Source organism: Budorcas taxicolor, chromosome 10, assembly GCF_023091745.1.
Source record: "Budorcas taxicolor isolate Tak-1 chromosome 10, Takin1.1, whole genome shotgun sequence".
Lineage (NCBI taxonomy): Eukaryota > Metazoa > Chordata > Mammalia > Artiodactyla > Bovidae > Budorcas > Budorcas taxicolor.
In genome coordinates this window covers 12,932,985-12,959,572 of record NC_068919.1, presented here as the reverse complement: position 1 = coordinate 12,959,572, position 26,588 = coordinate 12,932,985, and the positions used below count along the sequence as shown (strand labels likewise).

At 46.8% G+C, this 26,588-nt stretch overlaps 1 protein-coding gene across 1 annotated transcript in view; it reads left to right on the top strand.

Annotated features, from left to right (window-relative positions):
• Positions 1 to 18,146, top strand: part of MEGF11 (multiple EGF like domains 11) — a 249,764-nt gene extending 231,618 nt beyond the window's left edge. The window contains exons 18-25 of the mRNA XM_052646651.1: positions 666 to 794; positions 2,136 to 2,372; positions 3,854 to 3,972; positions 6,225 to 6,291; positions 6,943 to 7,044; positions 9,574 to 9,630; positions 17,146 to 17,352; positions 17,986 to 18,146. Of these exons, the coding sequence (XP_052502611.1) occupies positions 666 to 794; positions 2,136 to 2,372; positions 3,854 to 3,972; positions 6,225 to 6,291; positions 6,943 to 7,044; positions 9,574 to 9,630; positions 17,146 to 17,352; positions 17,986 to 18,146 (1,079 nt within the window). The remainder of the gene's footprint in view (positions 1 to 665; positions 795 to 2,135; positions 2,373 to 3,853; positions 3,973 to 6,224; positions 6,292 to 6,942; positions 7,045 to 9,573; positions 9,631 to 17,145; positions 17,353 to 17,985) is intronic.
• The last annotated feature ends 8,442 nt before the right edge of the window (positions 18,147 to 26,588 follow it).

The following is a 26,588-nucleotide window of genomic DNA, read 5'->3' as shown; positions in this document are numbered from 1 at the left end:
TTCTCTTGATTTGGGGAGCAGCTCCCAAGGAGAAAATCTGAAGGTTGGGCCTACATTGGTGTTTGAAGTTTCTTCCTCCAATTGGGGTGGGGATGGGCAGGTTGGGGCAGAGCAGAGGCTTTACTGGGGGAAGGAGCTTAATGAGAGAAAGCAAAGCGGACCTTGTTTGATTCCTCTGAAACCCCTGTGGCACCCAGCTTGGGGCCTGGCGCTGGATGCTGTGTAAATATGGACCAGGTGAGGAGGTAGGGGTGGGCATCCCCCACCACAGGGTTATAGGTGTCATCTTGCCCCAAGGAACAAACCAGAACACATCAGGCACCACAGAGAAAGAGGCTTTACTCCACGAAAGTGAAAATGTTAACAGCTCAGTTGTGTCTGACTCTCTGCAACTCCATGGACTTTAGCCCGGCAGGCTCCTCTGTCCGTGGAATTCTTCAGGCAAGAACACTGGAGTGGGTAGCCATTCCCTTCTCTAGAGGATCTTCCCAACCGAAGGATCAAACCCAGGTCTCCTGCCTTGCAGGCAGCTTCCTTACCATCTGAGCCGCTTACCTGGCTTACTCCATGAGGCAGAATAATCACCGCTGCCCAGGCGTGGGATGGGCGGGGTGGAGAGTAAGCACATTGCAGGGTCTCTGCCACCTCCACTTCGTGCTTCACAGGATGCGCCCCAGGAACCTTTGGCTACGGCTGTCAGCAGCTATGCGAGTGCATGAACAATGCCACCTGTGACCACGTCACTGGCACCTGTTACTGCAGCTCTGGATTCAAAGGGATCCGGTGTGACCAAGGTAAGGCACAGATGGCAGAGGTCCCAGGGGCTAGGAAAGGTTCCACAGAGGGAGGCTCTGGGGAGATTCCAGCGGGAATGACTGAATTGCGTAAGGACCCTTTGTGACTTCCTTTCATTCACATCTGGGAAGAGACTGGGAGTGGAATGGGGTGGGCTGGGGAGGGGTACCCAGGTGCCGGAGAGGCTGATGGAGCAGGCAGCCTCTCAGGCGCTGCTTCCCTCTGCTCATCCTTGACAAGTCTTGCAAGCCAAGGAAGGGTAACCGCAACCAGTGCTGTGGAAAGGTGAGATGAACGAGCTGGAACCACTGCCAGATTCTGGTCCTGCCATGACCCAAGTGTGCTTGGGCAGGTCACTTCCTTTTGCTGGGGATCTGTTATCCCCACGCAAAGTGGAAAGACACAGGGTTCTGCTGAGACCCAAGGAGCCCAAAGGGGCTCATCCTTGGCTCCAGGTCTATCTATGGTCAGACAAGACTGCAGCGTGTAGTTGTTAGCGACCAAGTTGAGATTACGTGAGTAAAGGACTCAGCACAGTGCCTGGCTCGTGAGCGAGCACTGGATGAATGGTTTCTGCTGTCGGTTCAAGGAGCCAGGGATGAGAATGGGCATGCAAGCATCCACAGGACAGGAAAGGGGCAAAAGGCATTTCCACTGCACTCTGGCGGGGGCTGGGGGCCAGCCCGCATGTATCACTGAGAGGGGTGATACTTTACTTTAGGAGCAGCAATCCTGAGCACACTGGTTCAGCACTCACAGCTTTCATTGCCAGTCTGTGTTTAGTGCTCACAGTGGGATTACTGTCCCCGTGTTACAAATGGGCAGACCAAGGACTCCGAGTCATACGGCTGGTAAACAGGGAGAGGGGCTGAATCCAACATTTCCTGACTCCTGAGAAACTCAACTCTACCAGTTACTGGCTGTGTGATCTCAAGTAAGTTACCTAACCTTTCAGTGACTCAGTTTCCTCATTTGTGAAAGGGAAATAATTAGTCTTTATTTCTTATAGGACTTATAAACATCCCTTTGCGGGCTACCAGAAAGAGTAAATGGGTTAATATCTGTAACTCAGTTTTAGAACAAAGTAAAATACTCACTAAACACCTATTGTTTGTTTTCCATCTATGATCACATTTGCTCCTTGTCATGACCCTGGATGGGACTCCACCTGGGTAGACAGACAGCTGAGCACACGTCCAAACACGTGATGCTGAAGGCACTGAGGAATAGGGCCAAGACCTAAACCAGGGTCTCTCGACATTAGAGGAGCCTAGCCACAGGCTGAGGCGACCTGAGAGGAAGCAGGCCTGCCTCCAGCTCAGCCCCGCCTCTGTCTGCAGCTGCCCTCATGATGGAGGAGCTGAACCCCTACACCAAGATCAGCCCAGCGCTGGGTGCAGAGCGGCACTCAGTGGGCGCCGTCACGGGAATCGTCCTCCTGTTGTTCCTCATCGTGGTGCTGCTAGGACTGTTTGCCTGGCGCCGGCGGCGACAGAAAGAGAAGGGCCGGGACCTGGCTCCCCGCGTCTCCTACACGCCCGCCATGAGGATGGCCAGCACTGACTACTCCCTCTCAGGTGAGAGCTATGCCCCCAGCGCCACACGCTGCCCACCCCCCCAGCACACGCACAACCCAGCAGGAACCCCGCGGTATTCTTGGGGACCCCGGGTTTATTGGTGCAGGTGGGTGGCGGTGCCTGCAGGGCTGGCTGCTTAGACTCGCCTAGAGACAGTGGCGGCGAGCAGCAGGAGCTAACTTGGAAAGGTAGACAGGGTCCCCAGGGAGTGTCACAGCTACGGTTAGCAGGCTTCTTTCATTTCTCCAGAACTTCCCCTTCTCACTGGGCTTCAGTCGCAGAACGTCCACACGAAGCAGTAACTTGCCTAAATGCTGCAGGGGACCCTCTCCCCAGCCTGATGTCTGCACCACCTCAGGAAACCAGCCTTGGGGCCCACTGTCCAAGCCCCGTCTCATTTTTGCTGCCTTGGTGAAGGCTTCAGAGCACCCCTCCCTCCCAGTTCCCAGAGTTAGGAGGGCCCCATCTGCAGTGAGACGGGACAGTGCTGAAAGTGTGGGCTATGTCCCTCGAGACAGGTCTGCAGGAACCCAGCCTGTTCACAAATGTGGTACCAATGCCAACAGGCATTCGATCTGGGAGTCCAAGAGGGGTGGGGATGGGGCTCTTGGGCCAACCCTTCCTCTCCCCTAACCCTAGACTGCTGCCTTAGAAATAAGAACAGCTTTTTGCTTCATATTTTATTAAACTGAAAAGGTCAAAGTGCCCTAACACTGCCCCCAGCCCTGAGCCACAGGAGGGTAGGCCTGCTGGGGGAAGCACAGGATGCCAGCTCTCCATAGCTGGCTCCACGGCTCACGGCTGCCTGAGAAAGCCCAGAGATCACGTCAGCCTGCTGACACGCCATTCCTGCTAAGTGCGGCCTACCATTTGCCCAGCTCTGTGCTACGCACGGCACATCACAGGCCTGGGCACAGACCCTGCCTGAGAGAGCTGCTGGTCTGGGTGCCGCCCTGAGTTTCACCCAAAGCTGAGATCCTCTGATGAAGTCCCAAAGCTTACAGATTTGGGGACTTTCTTCTCTGACCATAATAAGCAAGGTTGGCTGGGTTTTCCCAGACCATCCCACTGGAATTCCCCAGCCCAGTGTGGAGGTCCTGGAATTTGCAGGAGGGCAAGGCCAGGAGTGGGGTTCTCTCTACAGCCTCAATACTGGGATCTGACCCCGGAGGAGGCAGGGGAGGGTCAGCTCAGCCCTACACAGCGACTCAAGGATACTGAGGCTGTCAAACTAACACTTCTCATGCTGGTACCACTGCCCACACTGGCACACTGAAAGCAGGGCCAACACAAGGAAAGAGGCAAGTCAGGCTCTACAAGTTTCCAGGGGGAACAGTAGACGCCAGGAAGCTCGGGGGATGGGGGACTTGGCTGCCTCTCTGCAGAGCACTCTCAAGGCGGCCACACCAAGCATTAGATTAGGGCTGTCTCGTGACAGGGGCAGGGGTATGATGGTATGTGGCACCTTGTTCTCTTCCCAGATTTGTCTCAAAGTAGCAGCCATGCCCAGTGCTTTTCCAATTCCAGCTACCACGCACTGGCGTGCGGGGGGCCTGCCACCAGCCAGGCCAGCACTCTGGACAGGAACAGCCCCACCAAGGTACCGGGCCCCTGACTCTCCCCAGTCCCCATCCACTCTCTTCCCACTGAGCCCTCCCCTCTGCCCGGGGAAGAAACTGCACCGCCACTAACCAGGGTCTGCATGGAACCAACTGCCAATACAATAAACAGAGCCCCGTGACCCCACGTCTACACTCTATGAAGCGTGTAAGAGGAAGCCAGCAGGCTCTATGGAGCCAACACGGGCCATGTAACCAGTACACGCCACACGTGACCAACCCACAGCATCACTCAGTGAACACACACCCCTATACCCTGTGTGTAACCAGCGGGTGCCAAGTCATGTGATCATCTTGTAATCATCTGTAGCCTTCTTGTCACACACACAACCACGTGACCACTTCTGCCTCATGTTAACACATATAATGAAAACACCCCACCACTCATCACTGCAGTATGTTACCAACACCATGTGTGCCACAAGCGCACAGAGCAACTGCCAGTGCTCAGGTACCACCTGACATCCTCGTACCCTGGACACACTACATGTTATCAGCACACACCCACAACTTACGTTGCTATCAGAACCACCACACGGGACACGGAAACATCAGCCACAGCCCGTGTTCCCACTGACAGTCGGGCAGCACTTCAAGGTCAGGTGTATACCACCCTGGACAGGGCCCTCCCTCCCAGCTTCCAACATAACGCTGGCTCATGGCACGATGTCCTTTTACATAAGTCACAGGCCCTTGGGCAAGGACGTCTCAGCACACACATGTACTAACCCCCGCTCCCAGTATGCCAGGACCTATAATGGGCAGAGAGGTTCAGAAATGAGAAACAGCCCCAAAAGACCACAAGATCAAAGGGCTCACACTGCACGCATGCAGACATGCAGACCATGGATCATGGGGAGGTTGGGGTGGGGGGGGGATTGGTACAATCCCAGGATTCCTGGCTTCTTGTACCTCTGTCCTGGGTCAGAAACATGTACAGGAGCACAGTTTTCATCCTCTAGGCCTGTGCCTTAGAGCTATAGGGATCATTTCTCCCCCTCTGCCCCACAGAAAACATCCACAGACCACAGATCTGGTAGGAGTGTATCCTGAACCCCCCCAGCAACAACAACACAGACCCCGTACAGCCCCAAGAGCTACTACTATCAAGCCAGCACCCAAAGGTCACTCTTCAGGGCTCTCATCTTCAGTTCTCCTATGGAATGGGAGTGCTGCATGCAAGGGGACCTTGAAGTCCACACACAAAGCCTGTGACCATCAGCTCAACCCAGCCTCACAGCTTTAGGCCTATCTGAGGAGCCAAGGGAAAGGAATCCAGAAGTTTCCCAGTAGGAGGCCCTTGATTAACAAGAGCCACGTTATCAAGGCTACAGCGGACGCGAGGGAAAGGATGCCAGGGATGAGGGGCCAAGTCCCTGTGTCCCTGTCATTCTTAGTCTCATTCTAACAGCAAAGTACCAGTCACCTTCTGTCACTAAGTCAGGGGGTGGAGTTACTACAGTGCAGCCCACTTGGTGATTCTCTGGCTCACTTCACCCTAGGGCCCCAAAGCAGTTCCGTGTAGTCAAGAACCCTCAGCCTAGCAGATGTGTAGCAGGGGCAAGCAGCTGTGATGACATGGAAAGGACATGGGTCTAGGAGCTGAGACCTGAGGTGTAGACCCAGCTCTTCTGTGTGTGACCCCGCATAGGGCCCACGAGCAGGACTCAGGTCCCCATCTGTGAAATGAGAACAACGATGCTTGCCTCATATGAAGGGCAGCTGTGAGAGTGCAGGACGCTATCCTGACGCCTTCCCCTCGTCACATGAAAGGGAGACTCTCCCTCAGCCTGGATCAGGCAGCAGAGGGTATGCTGATGCTGCAGGCAGCCTCGGTGCCGTCCCCTCTGCTGGGAATGGCCTCATGCTGCAGCAGAGACACTGCCACACACCCTGTCTCCCGCAGCTCAGCCCCACCCACTGACCTGCCTCCCCCACCAGGGCCAGCTTGGCTCAGGTCAGTTCTTGGCTCCCCTTTGTCCCAGGGGCCTGGAAGCCCTACAGCTTCAGCCAGACAGCTTCGATGGGGACATATGCTCGGCTCCCACTGGGCCCAGCCACACCATGGTGGCCTGTCATGGAACACTTACCTTGTCCATCCCCCCAACGACCTAGCACCTAGGTGGGTCAGAGTCATCACAGGGGTGGTACAAGAGGGTGGGCAAAAGCAAAGGCTGGGCAGGGGCATCTCAAGGGCACTAGATATTAACTCGTTCTCCTGCTTTCCAAACAGCTCAGTAACAAGTCCCTTGACAGAGACATGGCAGGCTGGACCCCCTACAGCTATGTGAACGTGTTAGGTCAGTAGTGGTTTGAGTCTGGTCCCTGGCCATCATGCCCCGCCATCTTCTCCTTCTCCCACATTGACAGGGGCCCTGTCCCAGCTCCAAGAGAGAGTTAGTAGATAAATCTTAAGCATGATTTCCCCCAGGAAAAAGGGGTGTGGGGAGGAAACTCAAGCCCCTATTTCAGTTCTCATAAGCAGATAAAGCCCAGGGCCCCTTTCATTCCTATTAGGGGATAGGTGAGGGTGGCTGTGACCAGGACCACAAGGGAGAAAGCTTGGGTCCAGGTGTGGGGATTCAGGTTGGAGGCAAAAGATGCACTTACCATCTGGGAAAGGGACCCCCTGCCTGAGCCAGGCCCTACTACCAAGGTGCCCCATTCAAGGCTTCTTCCCACTGCCCCACTGCCCTGGTGACACTAATTCCTGAGGGGGGTGGGGTGAGGGATGAGGGTGAGAGGCAGCAAGGCCATTTGGCCTCACCTCTAGCAAACCCCCTGGACCCACTGGCTCTAGGCTCCCTCGGATGCTACACGGAAGCCCTAATTCCCTTCAACCTGCTCCACCCTGCCTCTTGTCCCCGCTCCCACCCCTGTATTACGCACCCCTCCCCTGCCATACCAGGGCCCTGGGAATAATGGCTGCTCCCTGTCATTCCTCTCACTAGACTCCCATTTCCAGATCAGTGCCCTGGAGGCCAGGTACCCGCCCGAAGACTTCTACATTGAACTTAGACACCTCAGCCGCCCCGCTGAGCTACACTCGCCAGGTTAGACTCCCAGCCCTATACCCTCTATCCCCTGGACCCCTGAGGCCATCCTTTCAGACCAGACCCAGCACCTACCCCAAATCCCCTTCCTATCCCTTAACCCACCCCCATGGACCCAGAACTCTCCCTGTTGAGCCCCTTCCCTCTGACAAGCCTAGTTCCCCATGGGAAGAAGGAAACCTGTCTGGATTCCTCAGTCATTCCTGCTATCATGCTCAGTGGATATGTACAAACTGCAACTGGTTTTACGTGGAGGGAACACAGCGTAACCACGCTCCCTGCAGACCATGGACTACAACCCAAAACCACTGAGAAACGACTTGGGGGTGGCCACATCTTTGGGCCCAAGGGTGTGGATGACAGAGAGTAGACTGGCCAAAAAGCCCAGAGTCCCCCAGAGGCACAGCCCAGACCAAGCACTCCTAAATCCAAGGGCAGGTGGTCCAGGAGGGATCTAGAGAGGCTGAGGCCAGATGTGCCAATCAGCATCCTCTGGGCCCATACATTAGGCTCAAACCTGGTAGCTTGGGAAAGATGCAAAAATGAGACTTTGAAGGTCAGTCCCTACTGTGGGAGGAGGTGGGGTAGGAGTTACAGAAGTAGGTCCAATGAACAGAGAATTTGGGCCCCCAACAAAGTGCCCCTGCCCTTGAGGGCACCCTGAACACCCTTGGGGCCTAAATTCAGGCTCTAGCTGGTTCCTAGAGCTCAACTGAAATGCAGCTCTAGCAACCCCTGCAGGTCTCCAGGTCCAGGGAAAGTAAAAAGAGCAAAGGTCTGAACTCATCTACCCAGTAAGTAGTTATGGGCTTCAGAAACCCTGGGCTTATACCCAGGAGGCTGTGCTCCCGGCTGTGTCAGCCCCTTGAGCAGTGCTCAGGACATTCAATAATCCCACAGAACACAATCCCCACCCCCTGCAACATACACAAACACACACACACACACACACACACACACACACACACACACACACACACACTCACCACCCTGCACCCCTTTCCACTTGGAAGCATCCTCTGGGCTCAGCCCAGATCTCTCTCTTCAACTACTATAGACAACGCCGCCACACGTCATGTTTCGGCTTACACTGGTAGGCTAGTAATCAATGGGAGAGTGCACTTCAGGACATCTGGGTTCTACATGGAGCTCACCTTCTCACTTGTTGGTGTGGTCTCAGATAAGTCATTGCCTTTGAGTCTGAATTCTGTTCTATAAAAAGGGGGTTAACTTTTTAATAGCCTAGCCTCCATCCCTCAGGGAGGGCAAAGGAAGCCCCTGGTCCCAGAATAAAAATGCCAGGGGTTCAGATTGTTGCTGCCCCATTTCTGAAGGGCACAGGTACCTACAGGTCCTTTAGAAGAACAGCAAACTTGAGCAAGCTTGGACCTGGCTCTACTCTATCGCTCAGCACCATGTGGAAGGCAGGGAGACAGGAGGCGGCTTCCACAGATTCCACTACGGAAGTCTATACGGAGGCGGCGTGAGGAGGTATCAGAGCAGCCATGTGTTGGTCTTCGGTGTCAGACACCGGGGAGAGTTAAGTGGAGTCTAACTGTATTTTAGTAAGTACTTGCTGCATCCCTTGACTAATACTGCAGCCTCAGTCAAAAGCTGGGGGCGGGGGGTGAGGGTGGGGGCAGAGGCGGGCGGGAAGGCTTTGACTGTGAGCTCAAGTCATTACTGTCCAAATTCAAAATATCATATAGTTTCTTTTCTGGGATCACCAGCAGCGAAGAACCTGAGCTTGGTCCCTGAAGTTTCATGTCTTTCCTACCTCTGGCTGGTGCTGAGGACCATGCATTGTGGGAGCCTAGGATAAACTGTGGTAGCCAAAAGGGAAAAGAGAAATCCTTGGGATTGAAAAACACTGGTAATATTGTTCAAAGACAACTCTCAATTATGTGCATATAGTCCACCCAAAAAAAGTGGGGGCAGGGGACTAAAAGAGCTGACTGGCTGGGAATGACTATATAACCTGTAGAGAGGACAAATCAACCTCAGCTGCCTGTCCACCTCCCTCTGGCTCCCCTCAATCGAGTATCGGATCCACAAGGGGAGAGACAGGCAAGACTAGAGCTATGAGGTGAGAAAGTCTTCACCCTCATTCCAAAATCCAACAGAATTGGGATTTGGAATGTCACACACCCTTCCCCCAAGCTAAGAACTGGTCCCGATTCATTCCCTATCCTATATTCTTGGAACCTGGAACTTCACTCACAGTGACTGTAGGTGGCATCAGAACTGCCTGTGATCACCTCCAGGAAGACATTCCCCTCAAAGAGGTTCCAGAGCAGCAGCGCTAAATATGCGGGGGGTGCTAGAGCTCACCACTTAGGCGTAGGAGCTTTTTAAAGAACTCTCATATGGTCAAGATGACTTAGAGGACATTAAACCCCAAGTAATTTTCTAGAACTAAAGAACTATTTTCTGGGTAGGAGAGAATAGGAAAAATAATAACAACACATGTAGTCTAAGTAAACCTCATTCACCCCTCTATTTTTCTTTCCTTTTTCTATTTTTACACAGGTGCTTGTGGAATGGATAGACGTCAGAACACATACGTTATGGACAAAGGCTTCAAAGGTAGAGTATCTAATCATGATGTACCGTTAGGAAGGCTAAGAAAGATAAAGAATGCAAATCTGAAATTGCCAGGGTTTCTACCAGAGACAAAACTACGCATTTCCTCCCCCCACTCCCCAAAAAAGTTAAAGACCACAAACCTAGAACGGCTGGGTAGCTCTGCCCAGGAGAAGCAATCATAATAATAACGATTTCATCTTTTGATTTCAGTTGCACCTGCTTAGGAAATGCTTGTGGGATTTTTTATAGATGCCAACTAAATGTCTTCGGAAATGCAGAACGTCATTATCCTACCAATTAGTATGAGTTCAATTGATTATGAAATCTGAAATAAAGTCTATCTACTTGCCCCAGAGGCCTCCTGTCATTGCGCTGGCGAGGAACGCCACCCTGTACCTGCTGGCTTTCTGGGGGCGTAAGGAATGAAATGACACCTAGTGTTACTGTTGTACGATGCCCCATCTTTACGAGGTCTCTGTCCCATAGAGCAGAGAAGCTAGGACTAATCCCCAGCACATGAGAACTGCAAGTCAGATCATCCCTCTAGGAAGTATACAGGTGAAGCCACAGATGAAAGGTCAGGTCCTTTCCCAGGCTTAGGGCCTAGGTTTAAAATGAAAGAAGGTATGAAATACGTGGCTTTGAAATTATGTCACTTATTAACTATGACAAACCTCTCCAAGGCCCAGTTTCCTCAATTGCAACATTGAGATAAGTATGCATGTCTAACAAGGTTACCCTGAGTATGCAATAAAAATCACAAATTGGAAGAGTTTTTGCATACTGTACAGGATTATACTGATGTAACAGAGTTGTCCCTTTGTCTCTGAAATCTATTCAAGAATCTCAGCCAGGGACTTCCCTGGTAATCCAGTGCCTAAGACTATGCTCCCAATGCAGGGGGCCTGGGTTCTATCCCTGGTTGGGAAAGCAGGCCCCACTTGCCACAACTAAGACCTTGCATAGCCAAGTTAAATTTTAAAAAAAGAAACTCAGCCAAACTGAAAGAGATAAGACTTACAGCAACGATCCCAGTGGATATCCTACATCAACCTGTGTACCACAATCACCTGGAAAGCTTGTTAAAAATACAGATGCCCACACCCTGCATCCCCAAGATTCTGATGCAACAGATCAAGAGTGCTGAGTGCCTCAGGGCATCCTTATGTAGCAGATAACCTAACACTTACAAACCACTGGTCTAGACTGACTCAGATTTCCCATCAAATTTAGCCTAAGATATTCCTGAGACACAATTATTTCCTAACCAAGGAGAGCTAGTCATATACAGCCCTTTGTGGGGTGGTTACGAGAAGTAGGGGGTGCTTACTAGAAGTAGGGGGTGCTAGGGGCAGGTGGCGGTGAGCTCTGTGTTCTGAACACAACAAGGGCAGGAAGAACAAGTCTCCACCAGCACATGTTAAGATGTGCATTGCCCAAGAGAACTATCTGGGGACAGGCAGCCACCCATAGCCTCCTGGTCAGCAAAGAACCCTATACCCTTGGGAGCATCATTCTGGCAATTTTTTTTTTTTTTTTTGGACTTAAACCACCTGAATGAAAGCGAGCACCATCATAGTAGATGAAGCTAAACAGAAAGGCAACTAAACTGTTTCATCACCATGATCCTGGACCTCGGTTTCTCCAAGAGGCATGGGCCCTTGACAGCTCTGAGAATACCCATTACTCAAGCCTAAATGAACACAGACAGGCCCAGACACCGCAGTACACGAACACACATTTCCCAGCGCACTTCGTGTCCTGCGCATTGTGGTGAGAGCTGTTACTCGCAGCCACGAATGCGAAACGCAGTTAAGGACAGCAGTGTCCCAGCCTCGGCATCACGCACTCCTGTTCTGTGGGATCATCCATCTGAGTCTGAGTGCAGGGGAGGCCGAGCAGGCCTGTGGCCAGGTTTCGTTTCACCACCCTGACTATAAATCTCATCCTCTAAATTGGAGAGAAAAGAGGGCTATATAGGCAAATGTACCGACAGGTATTAGGGATCAACATACCAGAAACCAGAGGTCACAGCTTTACACATATCAGGGACATGGAATAAACCCCACCAACTGGATGTCCCCCAAAACACAGTCAATGAACAAGTTATGTCCCAGGAGTGGAATTATTTCCTAAAACTGCTGGGCCAGACCAAATCAGTGGTTATCAGAGTTAAGAGTGTTAGTGTTCTCTGAACTCAGTGGGAAAGAGACCTGATCTGGGAGTTAAAAGATTTGGGTTCTATGGGGCAATTCCCTGCGAGTCCAGTGGTTAGGACTTGGCGCTTTCACTGCCAGAGCCCCCGGTCAATCCTGAGTTGAGGAATGAAGATTCTGCAAGCCCCAGAACTCAGACAAAAAATTAAAAGAAAAAGAAAAAAAAAGCACTGAGTTCTAGTCTTGGTTCTTGCTGTGTAGCGCCGATTCGATCACGGTGCTGTTTTCTGGGTCTTGGTTTCTTCCTCTGTTAGGACAGGGTCTCTAAAGCCCTTTCCAGCTCTGACATGCTAAATCTTAATGTAATTCAGTCAATGCTCCCTCTCTCCCGTTACTTCCTGAAGACCTTCCCTTGTCATCCAGGAGGTTGCATGAGGCCATTCATACTGCTAACCCCATTTTCTCTCCAAACACCTTTCCATCTCTCCTTCCCCTTCCTGACCCTCACAATTATTCTCCAACAAACTGCTTCATGACAACACTTTTCTGTCATGCATTTCAAAGTGCTACGGAAGAAATCCTGCCCACTAGTCCCCGTCACCCTGAACCTGAAACCCTGGGTCCTGCTGCTGCTCACTTTCCCCACCTGTACGCCCCTTGCTCATCCAGCCTTCAGGTGTCTCCTTGCAGTAACCTTGGCTTCCAAGCTAATCAGGAGCCCACTGACACCGTGACACCTTCCATTATAACATGAAGACTTTTTTCAGCCAGTTTTTTCCCCCTCCCTCCAGTTCTCCTTCTGGCCCTGAAATCTCCAACTCCTCTCCCCAGTCCTTATCTCTCAATCAAGAGAAAGGTGGGAAGTCAGGGCCCAGGAAGAGAAAAGGCAGTGTGGCCTCCTAATATGAGTAGGCTGAGAAGAAAAGAGATGGGTATTTGGTGCCTGGGTTTTCAGCAACAGTGAAATATTGGCCTTAACTAGATGATAATGTGAACCTAAAGGCTGGGGTTGGGTTTCCCTGGTGAACCAATGTTAAAGAATCCGCTTGCCAAAGCAGGAGACTCAGGTTGGATCCCTGGATCAGGAAATCCCCTGAAGAAATGGCAACCCACTCTCGTTTTTTTGCCTGGGAAATTCCATGTCAGCTATAGTCCATGGGGTTGCAAAGAGTCGGACACAACTTAGTGACTGAACAAAGGCTAGTGTTAAGTTCAAATCCTACTCACAAGGTGGCCTTGGAAAGTCATTTCCCCTTCTCGATTTGCTGCTTCCATTATAAGATGAAGATGTTTCAACCAGCTCATTTCAGAGACCCCTTCTGCCTCTGACAGTATGTGGCTCTATGTGATTTGGGAGAGGTAGGAAGTATGTGAGAAGCAGTACCAGGGCATTATAGGGCTACATCTGCCGGCTTGATGCTAATTACAGGCCTTGAAAGAGCAACTCCCCAGAGCTTGGGTAGCCTTTCTTGAAGCTTCCCTTTTCTTTGCAACACGCCTGAAGTGCAGACACTGGCACAGAAGTGGGGCTATAAAAAGATGAGGAAGTGTCCTAAAGCAGCTGGTTATTCTTCGCCTTGCCCTGCCCTCCCTCAGGGCAGGCAGGTAGATGACTCATCTGGAGAGGAAGGGCTTCCTGAAGTATAGTTTTCCAGCTGGCCTTGCCCTTCCCCTCCCTCCAGTCCTTAGAAGTAGAATCCAGATTATTCTGTATTTCAACACCCTCCCAACGCTACCTCAAAACACACGCGCGCATGCACACACACTCTTCTCTATCTTCTTGTCTTTACCTCTGGTCCCTTTATGGATGATACAGCTGCTCCCTGAAACTAGCCCCCATTCCCACAAAACCAAGCTTCTCTTTTATCCATTTAGGTGCATCCTTTGCTACAGAGCAAACTATCTCCCCAAACTTGAAAGCAGCCAGCTTTTCTGGTGGATACAAGAGCTGCACTACTGGTAGGCTGAATCTCTGTTCAGCAAGGAGCGGGAGTGTCAAGGCTTGCCCAATGCTGTAACAGTCGGTCATGGGATGGCCACAAAAAGCCTACAGCTTGGCTTTCTCAGCAGAACTGGGCCCCATAGGTCAAACACCCTCCTTGTTGAAGGTGAACTGTACCTTTCGATACAGATACAGTTTGCAGTTAGTTAGGATATGAGAGAGGAGGCTGTTGTCGTTAAGTCAGGTCCAACTCTTCTGTGACCCCCTGGACTGTCGCCCACCAGGCTCCTCTGTCCTTGGAATTCTCAGAGCAAGAATACTGGAGTAGGCAGGCATTCCCTTCTCCAGGGGATCCTCTTGACCCAGGAAGTGAGCCCCAGTCTCCCAAACTGCAGGAAGATTCTTTACCATCTGAGTCACCAGAGAAGTCCATAGACAGGGTAACAAAATGTGAGGGGAAAACATCTTGATTGGGTATCAGAGAAGGTAGGGGTTGTCCTAACTTACTAGCATTAGGCAAACTTTATGAGCTTCAGTTTCCTCATGTCTAAAGTAGTAATATTAGTCCTTACTGCGTGGGCCCCCGGCACAGATGTAACAAGAATCAAATGATCTAACTAGAGTGAGCAGAGACCAGCTATGTGTGTATAAAGCGAGCTCGAGCTACCACTAATCATCCAATTTTAGAAAATATGTAACTGAGTCAGGTGCCAATCAAAGCAAAAGGATGTGCCTGCATGGGGAGGAGGGGCGAGGTGTAGGACTTTCCACTCAGGGAGCAGCCCTTTAAGCAACACTGGAAGTCCTCAGCTTCCACGTGTGCAGCTGAGTCATGCTGCCTTACTACTTGGCTGGGAAAGTCAGAGAACCTCAAGTGGGAACAGTTGGCCAGCTGGGGTTCTTAGACTTAATTAACCCCAATCCACTTATACTAAGGAACAAAGTATTCACTAGAAGCAATTTAATGTGGCTCAGGTAGGTCATGACCAAGGACCCACAGCCACCTCCCCCCGACGAGCACCTCACCAGCAGTTAGGACAATCCAGCCTCCCTTTAGCCTCCGCTAGGGCTGGCTGGGACTGCTATCTAGCAAGGATGTTTTCTCGGGACTTCCCTAGTGGTCCAGGGGTTAAGAATCAGCCTGCTAATGCAGGGGCATAAATTGGACCCCTGGTCCAGAAAGATCCCACCTGCCAGGAGCAACTAAGCCTGTGCACCACAACTACTGAGTCTATGCACTAGAGCCCGGAGTCACAATTACGGAAGCCAGCTCACCTAGAGCCCATGCTCCACAACAAATGCCACCCCGAGAGCAGCCGGCACACCGCAATGAAGAGTCGCCTCCACTCATCACAACTAGAGAAAAAGCCTGAGGGCAGCAACGAAGACCAAGGAGAGCCAAGAAGAATTTTTAGAAAATATTTTCTCCTCTCTAGGGTTCTAGGCTAGAGAGGGCACAAACTATGAACGGACCCAAGGCTCACATCTCTCTCTCTCTGCTTGTGGGCTAAGTTGTGACACAATGTGCTCTGAGCCTGGTTTTGGAGCTTGCTTTAATACCGACGACCAGTGTGACCCTGGGGAAGTCACTGCCCTATTCAAACCTCAATTTCCTCATTAAGTAGTAAAGCGGAAGGGGAAATAATTATTACTGCTGTGCCTACACTAGAAGGAACTAATAGGTGAATGCAGTTTTGTACAAGATTGAGGAAACGTTAATTGTGAAAACAAACGTAAATAACCCTACACTAACAAAGAAGTGTTAGTCGCATCTGACTCTGCGAACCGATGCACTATAGCCTGCCAGGCTCCTCTGTCCATGGGATTCTCCAGGGAAGAATACTGGAGTGGGTAGCCATTCTCTTCTCCAAGGGATCTTCCTGACCCAGGGGTCAAACCCAGGTCCCCTGCATTGCAGGCAGATTCTTTACCAGCTAAGCCACCAGGGAATCCCAACCAAAAAAAGTAAATCCCCTACAACCAGTTCCCTGTTGTGGGAGACTCCTGCGGCGGCACACATGTCAACTACTCTGCAGTCACGTGGAGTGTCCTCTCCCTGGAGGTACCTCCAGTCACCTCCTGAATTACATTACCACTTCCACTTCTTTACATTTTTATTAATTTCACAAGTTGGAGGCAGGAGGCATAGATAAAGAGCGGCCCAAAATGTAATCTATGGTGGTTCTAGGGAAAGATCATCTGAAAATTTTACCATCTGCTACCACTTATAGAAATTTAGAGCTGAGAAACAGAAATTTCACCATCTGCTACCACTTGAAAGAAATTTAGACTTCTAAGATCACTCTTGACTAAAGTCCCTGCAACTCAGTGCTTATTTCTAGAGCCCCCTGGCTGGCAGAGCCTAGAAGGAGGGCCAGAACTGCCAGATTAGTCTTCTGCTTTTTCTGGGCAAATTCTGCCACATTTGAAACGATCAACAGGAGGCAGGAATTTTCCCCCAAAAGGTGAAACAGCAGAGAGACTGAAGGAAGGGTTCCCTTTCCTTGTGACTCCCAGTGACAAAGAAAACCTTCTTCCTCCAGGGAGCTACAGTTACCTTGCTTCATATTTGTAAATTAGTTTGCAACCTTTCATACCCTAATATACTCGAAAGTCTTAGGGATGACGCATCTGAGAGGCACTAGAAGCAACATGAGTTCTGGTATCAGGAAAAGATTCTGTAAAATTAGATTTCAGTGAGCATTCACAAGAACAGGAGTAAGTGACCCCACAAGATATACTGCAGGCTTGCTAGAAAACAGGAACTTCCCAAAGCCTAGCTTGAAACCAAGGTGCTTTTTAAACCTGTTACACTTCAATCTGCCCTGCCTCTGATCATGAGCTTCCCGAGAGCACATACTACCCGTGGGCTGTCTAAAGGTTGCCAAATTGCTGACACTTGTGCCGAATCACACACCTACTGCTGAACCTAAGCTTAGTCGTCAAAAAGAATTCAGAAAAATGATGTCACAGAAAACAGACAAGCCAAGGAGTCCTGAGGCATGGATTCGGGTTCTGGCACTGCCATTCATCTGCCATGTGACCTTAGCCAAATCACTTCCGCTCCCTGGGCCATCATCCTCTAAAATGCAAACAGTAAACTATCCTTGCAGGATTTTATAAAAATTAAATAACAGATGTGAAAGCACATTATGAATATCTTGAATTAATCCCTCTCTGATGCTCTGCCTACTAAAACAAAAAAGTTCTTATCCCCCAAAAAACATGTTTCTTTAAAAAAAAAAAAAAGAACTCTGCTTACCTCAGAAAGCATTTCTCAACGTAGTTAGTAAACGAATCTTAGCCTGTCATAGGCGTTTACAACTTCACAAGTCTGACAGCACATTAACTGTACTCTGCTTTTGGTATTTAAGCGTATGTCCTTGTTTGTCCTAAGAAATTTCTCTTGCCTTGCAGATTACATGAAAGAATCCATGTGCAGTTCTAGCACTTGTTCCTTGAATAGCAGTGAAAACCCTTATGCCACAATTAAGGACCCACCCATCCTCACCTGCAAGCTTCCAGAAAGCAGCTATGTAGAAATGAAGTCGCCTGTGCACAGGGGGTCTCCGTACACAGATATGCCATCCTTGTCGACATCTAATAAAAATATATATGAAGTTGGTAGGTGTCTCAAATAAGTAACTTAGTGAAAGCAGGGCATCAGTGCAGCATCTGATGTCAAATCAGCCCTCTCCAGTCCCCATTTTGAAAACATCCCCTTCTTTTGTTGTTTTTTTAAGGAATTCAAAGTGAACTGTCTTTTGCAGGACCTCTATCCACTCTTATACAAGAAATCAAATTCTTGTGCCAACTCTGCTTTTTAAAAAACACTTAAGTATGAAGCAGAAATACTGGGGGTGGGGAGCTGATACATACACACACTCCTCAACTGATTGTTGACACAAATTCCTGTTTAAAACAGAAAACAATCAGAACAGTTAGCAAGTTTTGAAATTATCTTGTTCTACTTTCTCCCAGTTGAATCCATGTCCCTGGGTTCACTGATAAGACTCCTACCGCTAAGGTAGGAGGGATATTCTAAGGTCCCTTGGTTTTGACCAGAGCTTGGGATTCTGACAACACACTCACTTAAATTTTCAGTCTCTTGAACAAGCCTCAGTCCTAACCCTCATACAATTATCCTAAGTCCTTGGTTTCTCTCCCCACCAAGTTAAATAGAATTCTCTTCCCCCGCCCAACGAGGCAACTAAAGCTAAACTGCTCTCTGAACTCATTTTTCACTATATTCCGTAGAGCCCACAGTCAGTGTGGTCCAAGAAGGCCGCGGTTGTAACTCCAGCTATATCCAGAATCCATACGACCTACCTAGGAACAGCCATATTCCTGGTCATTATGACCTCCTCCCAGTAAGAAAGAGCCCTGCCAGTGGGCCATCCCAGGACAAGCAGTCTTAAGAGGGATAAGCCTCTCTCTTGCAATGTGCTCTGCTGAATATTCTCTGACTCTCTGAAAGAAGACAATCCCTTGACTTGAAATAATGGTACAGACTGACTCCAGCTGCGTATTAGTTATAACATTCACCTGGAACTAAAGAAGAGCTTCCAAGGGACTGGGTTAATTGTTCAAAAAGTCTGTTCTCAAAATCAAAATCTACCACCCACCCACCCCCAACCCCAAATGCTCTGGATGATATGATCTTTGAAAACATTTAAGATACAGCTACTCATCAGCATCAGCTAAATATATATATTATCTGAAACATGTTGCTTAGAAAGCATGTAGAATAGGTTTTACCAACTTTCCTAAGAGGAAAGGGAACTGGGGAGGTGAGGGGACTACTTTGAGGCACCTGAAATGTATATGTATCTTTAGTTCCTCAATTATCTGCTTTATTGCCGAAGATAATAGTACATAGACACAAACTGTGTTAACATCAATCCTAAAGCACCTGTACATGTATGTCAGGTCAAATAAATGACAATAGCCAAGCTTACAGAGTTTAATATATAGTCTAATGCTGACAACTTCAATTTTTTTTTAAATAAAATACAAATTAACTCTCCCTCTTCTGCCCCTGGTAGTAGTAGAAGAAAAAAAAGTTTACAGAGCACAGCAGCCTCTTTCAGTCAAACAATGATTTCTAAGCCAGCTTTACCAAATCTTGCCAATTCAAAGTTCAAGAACACTGCAAGCCGATCCCGGCCTTGTTGTATCTCCTTAGCTATCCAATTCCTGAGTCATTTCACATGAAATAAAACTCTGAGATGATGCCTTTCAGCAAGCAGTCATAGACTGGTAAGAAGTATCCCTACAAATGGTTATTTGGCCTCCGGAGTTTATTTTGGTTGGCATTCCTTGACTCAGAAAAGTACATGCTTTCAAGCATTTCTTCACAAATCTTGAGCTTGATGTAGTATGGAACCTAAAACTGCAGAAGAGATTAGACTCCCATTTTTAGGAAGTAGAAATCCACTCCTAAAAGCAGATATAGGAAGTTTAAGTTGTTAAAGTGTATTATGCTTTCTGATGGAACTAAATGAAATGATTAAAGAATGGACTGTAACAAATTACTGTGACATGATGTAAAAACTTTAAGTATATGAACTACTTCCACCTTCCAAGCACCACCTACTGAGATAGCCAAAAATGTATTACAAGAGCTTAATGCCCCCGATTCCAGTATTTGGTGTATCTATATGTTCCACTTTAATGACTATAAGTAAACAAGAGCTCAGATGGGTCAAAAAGCCACCACTCCCAAGCCCTAAGGAGGACCTCCTCACAAGAACTGAACACCCAAAGGGCAAACTGAGAAAACCAACAGCCACCCCAATACCACTCCATTCCCTGATTAACAGTCCAGGCCATAAAAAATACTTCCAAACAGGTATATAGAAGAGGAACCAAGTGACTGTAAATGACTGCAAAGCTGGAACAGCTCTACAGGAAATGTGGGAGTTCTGCAGCCCTTGACACACACTGGAAGTCTGCCATGGAACCCATTAGTTTGGCAATAACCAGCAAAAGCAAGAAAATAAATGAGTAAATCCTCCCTCCCCCACTTCACTCAAGGCGCAAACAAATTTTATTGTTAGGGGAAAATATAACACTTACATGAATGCTGCATGTGTGCATGGGAGCAAGTGATCAGCAATAGCAGATTTACTTTCCAAAAAGCCTTATTAAAATATAAATACTAGAAAATTACTTTGTAGGCCCAAGGAAATGTTTCTCATACATATGTAGAAATATAGATAAGAGACTTACCTCGGTATTTCAGGGCAACAAGTGCTCAAGTATCTTGTCAAGTAAGGATCTAGAAGCATGGTGAAGTCAGATCAACAGGAAGGAACGTGTCTCAGTCCCAGGTTTTACCTTCTTCCCTCACCCTGCGTGTACAATAACTGCTGCCTGGCAAACAGCAAACAAGCAGCATCACTCAAGTTTCAAGTTTCACCTCTTTTTTGCTGAGTATCTTCTGGGCAAAATTCAGCAAGAGATGACATGGTGAATTGCAAAAGCACTGGGTCAAGATTAGTGTAACTTGCCCTCTCTGGGTTCCTTTTTTTCCCCATGTATTAAAAAAAAGGGAGAAGCAGAGAAAGGCAAGGGAGCTCCAACCCTAGCTCTAGTATTCTATGATTTTCAAAGAAATGTAATACAACTCTAATCAGGCAATACAATGGAGAAGGGGAAGGCAGAGGGTGTGATTAATCTACTGTGACAATAGCAGCTTCACATAGCTAAAAGTTACTGATGAAAGACATTTCAATCTAAGAGAGCAACTGCTAGGAACTTCTGTCTAGCACTGTCACAAATAGGTTCATGGTCAACCTAAACACGTGCACTGTGCATTATATTGGCAACTTGGAAAAATCTGTTCCATTACTTTACAGAAATTAAGTTTTGACTCAGTGATGTGCATACAATTCAAATGAATAAGAAAAACACAATTACTGTACAATAGCATAATGCAACTGTGAAATGGCAATACTTTTTTAAACAATCCAGATTTGTAATATATTTGTTCACTGTGCAAAGGGATCATACCTTGTACAAAATAAAGTGGATTTCTCAAACTAATTTAACAAGAATGCCTACTGTTGTGCTGCACACTGAAAATGTGTCTATAATCTACACCTTAGGTTTAAAGGTACAACTAACCTACATTTTGTGTGGTCACTCTAGAGAGCCAGAAAAGTGAAAATCATCCTGATAAGGGTTTGAAAATAAAAGTGAAACGGTTCGATCAAAGTTATAAAAGAGTCTTTTCCTTTAAAGTAACAAATGGGAACAACACATTCATGCCCCAAAACGGTGAAAAACTGCACACACATCAGTATACTCAAATAGAGAATTTCTCCGCTTTCACAAATATCTGGACTCAAAGACAAGTATTACAACTTGTGCTCAGCTCCAGAGGCACAAAGGTACTTCTATGGAAAGGAATAAAGGCAAGTGTAATGGCCACCTAATTTGTATAAGTGCAATGAATAGCTGTGGAGAAGGAAATGGCAACCCACTCCAGTGTTCTTGCCTGGAGAATCCCAGGGACGGGGGAGCCTGGTGGGCTGCCGACTATGGGGTCGCACAGGGTTGGACACAACTGAAGTGACTTAGCAGTTAGCAATGAATAGCTGTCTGCCAACAGACGTTATCACCCACTATAGGACACTGGGTGCATCTGTTTTAGGATCTTTTAAAACATATGCTTGTGACCTAACTGGTAAAGAAGCAGCAGAATTAATTTTGTAATAAAATACAGATGCTAAAAATAGCTTACTGAATGCATTCAATGGTGTATGTTTAAAATTTCTCCCTTATATTTTCAAAGTTTTATATGTACTCCTCATACTTTAGCCAAACTAAAGCCTTTCAACTTGTCTGTCAGTTCACAAGCCTTAATGTGGTAGTCAAGTCAACTTAATAAAATGCCTATCCAATCCCAAAGAAAGGCAATGCCAAAGAAGGCTCAAACTACTGCACAACTGCACTCATCTCATACGCTAGTAAAGTAATGCTCAAAATTCTCCAAACCAGGCTTCAGCAGTACGTGAACCGTGAACTTCCAGATGTTCAAGCTGGTTTTAGAAACGGCAGAGGAACCAGAGATCAAATTGCCAACATCTGCTGGATCATGGAGAAAGCAAGAGAGTTCCAGAAAAACATCGATTTCTGCTTTATTGACTATGCCAAAGCCTTTGACTGTGTGCATCACAAGAAACTGTGAAAAATTCTGAAAGAGATGGGAATAGCAGACCAGATGACCTGCCTCTTGAGAAACCTATATGCAGGTCAGGAAGCAACAGTTAGAACTGGACATGGAACAACAGACTGGTTCCAAATAGGAAAAGGAGTACGTCAAGGCTGTATATTGTCACCCTGCTTATTTAACTTGTATGCAGAGTACATCATGAGAAACGCTGGACTGGGAAGAAGCACAAGCTGTAATCAAGATTGCTGGGAGAAATATCAACAACCTCAGATATGCAGATGACACCACCCTTATGGCAGAAAGTGAAGAGGAACTAAAAAGCCTCTTGATGAAAGTGAAAGAGGAGAGTGAAAAAGCTGGCTTAAAGCTCAACATTCAGAAAACGAAGATCATGGCATCTGGTCCCATCACTTCATGGCAAATAGATGGGGAAACAGTGGCAGACTTTATTTTTGGGGGTTCCAAAATCACTGCAGATGGTGACTGCAGCCATGAAATCAAAAGACGCTTACTCCTTGGAAGAAAAGTTATGACCAATCTAGATAGCATATTCAAAAGCAGAGATATTACTTTGCCAAGAAAGGTCCATCTAGTCAAGGCTATGGTTTTTCCAGTAGTCATGTATGGATGTGAGAGTTGGACTGTGAAGAAAGCTGAGCGCCGAAGAATTGATGCTTTTGAACTGTGGTGTTGGAGAAGACTCTTGAGAGTCCCTTGGACTGCAAGGAGATCCAACCAGTCCATTCTAAAGGAGATCAGTCCTGGGTGTTCATTGGAAGGACTGAGGCTGAAGCTGAAAACTCCAGTACTTTGGCCACCTCATGCGAAGAGTTGACTCATTGGAAAAGACCCTGATGCTGGGAGGGATTGGGGGCAGGAGGAGAAGGGGACGACCGAGGATGAGATGGCTGGATGGCATCACCAACTCGATGGACATGAGTTTGAGTGAACTTCGGGAGTTGGTGATGGACAGGGAGGCCTGGCATGCTGCAATTCATGGGGTCGCAAAGAGTCGGACACGACTGAGCAACTGAACTGAACCAAAAATAATGTATTTTTGCAATTTAGAAATTAAGACTCATTCAGAAAAGATGTAACAGACAATCCTCAAAACAGGGAGGCTGGGACTTTGACATCTAAGTGAAAGATAATACATAATCAAGAGTTGTAAGGTATCTACTGAGAATAACAGTGTTTTAAGTCTATGACTTTAAGACTCAGAATACCACGCAATACCATAAATGATAAAGGCAGCAGGTTGTGCACTCAATCACTGCAAGCTGTGCATTCAATACAGAAGATTCTAGAATGATACTACTAGCCATTCATGAAGCCAGAGGAAAGACACAAGAGGCTCAATTCATCTGTATATAGCAACAGATAGAAAATCTCAGAAGGGGTGGATGATAGCTACACAAAGGATTCATTAGACTATTATTTATACTTGCATATAATTATTAGGGCTTCCCAGGTGGCTCAGTGGTATAGAATCCTCCTGCCAATACAGGGAATGTGGGTACAATCCCTGGACTGGGAAGATCCCCTGGAGAAGGAAATGGCAACCCACTTCAGTGTTCTTGCCTGGGAAATCCCTTGGAGAGAGGAGTCTGGTGGGCTACCGTTCATGGGATGACAAAGAATCAGACTGAGCATGCATGTAACAATTGCTATATACTATTTATGTAGTAATTTTCGATAAATTTTTTTAAAGATGCTTAATCTAAATGGTAATTCTCAGACTACAACTCCCAAGCTAAACTAGAATGAACCCTAGGATTTGGCCCTTCCCTCTTTCCCATGCTCCTTCTTTACTGTTTCAACACAGGGTTGTAGGAGAGATAAACATTAGGAATATTAAGTATGAACAAGGCACCTTCCCTACCTTTGTGGTTCTTACAATATAGCAGGGATAAATAGAGGGCCCTGGTGATTCAGTGGGGTGGTGACTATATATTTCCTTCATTCTAGCTTTCTGCAAAGCTAGAAAGACTCTGAGCAGTAGTCCAGTCCAAACCCACAGGAGGAGGAAACTCTAGTCTATAGCACAAGCTGTCAGATTACCTCTTCATTCCAGTTTCTGCCTCCAAGGCCACTGTTTAGCCTAGTAGATGGCCCTGCAGAGCCTTGGGAGTGAGTGCTGAAAGCAGTAATCTTGCTCATTTGGATGGGGATAACGTGGTCTGAGATTCTGTGGTCTGAGGCAAGGTTAAGTTACATTGACTGAAACACAGAAAAGGAATCCTGTTGGCTATTTTCACCACCATCACTGGTATTAATAACAGAGTAGTTAACAGCCAATACACATGACATCTGTGCCAGGACCTATCAATTCTATGCTTAATTTTGTTAAATAATTCAATTCAAATGTGGAGACTACTAATAATTAGATTACCAATAGCCAATAATGCCAATTATATCATGTGTGTGAACACACAAACCTATACACTTGGATTTAATCATTGGTTCTATTGGAATCGGTCCATGAACTCATCTACCTTACTAGATTCTTCTTAGAGATAATAATAATTAAAAAAATTAAAACACAAAGGTTTTTAAAGGTTCTCTCTCCCAAACACAAATATATTTCAAAGTATATATTAAAAGCCAGCGGAATTTTAACAGTAAAAGCCCCAAAAACAAGCAATTCTCAGTTCACAGTTGACAATGCAGCCCCTCAAGTGTTTCTCCCCTCATAGTACATACGGTACTTTGATGCATATTGTTGAAACAGTCATTCTGCAAATGTTCTGAAAGCTTTTGTCATATTTAATGGCATTAACATAGGATTTTAATCAAGTTATTGTAAGACCAAAAACATCTTGCAAAGTGTACATCTGACTTTAACTTAGCTATTAAATTTAAATTTTAGTTAGAATGTATAATAATTTGGCTCTAGTACCTGAAAAACACGTACATTCATAGGATTACTGAATCAAAGCTAGGATACACCCCCAAAAGGATCTAATCCAGTCCCCTGGAGAAAGTGAGGCTCAGAAAGACAATGACTAGAAGACCTGTGACTAATATCCAAGTTTTGTCACCCACTCTATTATACTTACCATGTTCAACCTTTTACCTCAGAATTTAACATACTTTCTAATTGTATGCCTAGTATCAACTTCCTTTCAAATATTATTTCTCTACCCAATTCGATTTTTAGGAAAATGGATACTTCAATAAAAATTCTCTCTCAGTCTAATCCTGATGGTCTCCTTTACTTAAGTGGTAGTCAAGGCTGTGGTTTTTCCAGTGGTCATGTATGGATGTGAGAGTTGGACTATAAAGAAAGCTGAGCGCTAAAGAACTGATGCTTTTGAACTGTGGTATTGGAGAAGACTCTTGAGAGTCCCTTGGACTGCAAGGAGATCAGTCCTGGGTATTCTTTGGAAGGACTGATGCTGAGGCTGAAACTCCAATACTTTGGCCACCTGATGCCAAGAGCTGACTCATTTGAAAAGACCCTGGGAAAGATTGAGGGTAGGAGGGGAAGGGGACGACAGAGGATGAGATAGTCAGACGACATCACTGACTGAACGGACATAGGTTTGGGTGGACTCCAGGAGTTGGTGATGGACAGGGAGGCCTGGTGTGCTGTGGCTCATGGGTGTGACTGAAGTGAACGCCATTAGCATTTTCTATTAGTTCACTGTTACCATCAGCCTCCTACAATTTAAGACATTAGAATGACAACTCCAGTTTATTTGGCATATTGTATAGACGAGTGGAAAAGCTGACCTGCCAAATCCCAGGAAGGAAGGCAGCTCCAGCACTGACCCAGCCAGGACAGAAAGCAGCTTTGGGGCACTGGTTTGACTGTTATGCTAACCCACTAAATGTAACAGTGAAAGAAGGTCCTTTCATAGGTTTTGTTCATCTTTTTTTCCACACAGAGAATAGATATCCTTATGAATTTTGCATGACTGTGGATATTTTGTTTTGAATTTTTTTCTCAGGCTTATGATGTTTGTGAGACATCAAATATCCAGCCTTCACTTTTTTCCTTTAAAAAAAAAAAAAACTCCAGAAATTAAAATTTAACAGGTTGGAATTAAGTTCTAAATTATCCACCTAACCTTTGAATTATTCTGCTTCCAATGGTGGCCAAAACTATCTGAACAGTAGAGCTTTTCTTTTTCTAGATAGAAGAGATGATCACAGTAGCTCAAACCACTGAGAGTATTTGCATTCTCTTAAGTACAAATCACTGACAAATATTAGGATGTCTATTTCCCCAATGACGAAATAAACATGACTAGCTCTAATGAGCATTCCCAACTCTTTAAGATTCTTGTCTACCTGCAGAACCCTTTGGCCTAAGTCACCAACTGATACCTCTTCTGAGAATTAGAATTTCGTATTCTCAGTGTAATGACTAAAGAAATTCACCCATACCGAATAATTACTACTACTGGACAGAAATCATAAGTAGCATTTTCAGAATGACGACATACAAGTTTAAATAAAGTCAAGATGGCTAAGTGACTTTTCAGGACAATAAAATAGGTTTTTAGAAATTCAAAGTTAAGTAAATGAAAAGCAAGGTCCAAAAGCAAAATACTTCTCAACTGCCTTGAGCCCTAGATTGTCATAATATTTAAAAACTTAATGTTTCTTGAGACAGTCCGTCTCCTGAGATACTATTCAGAATGAAGATACTTCTTGAAACGCAATCAAATTCATT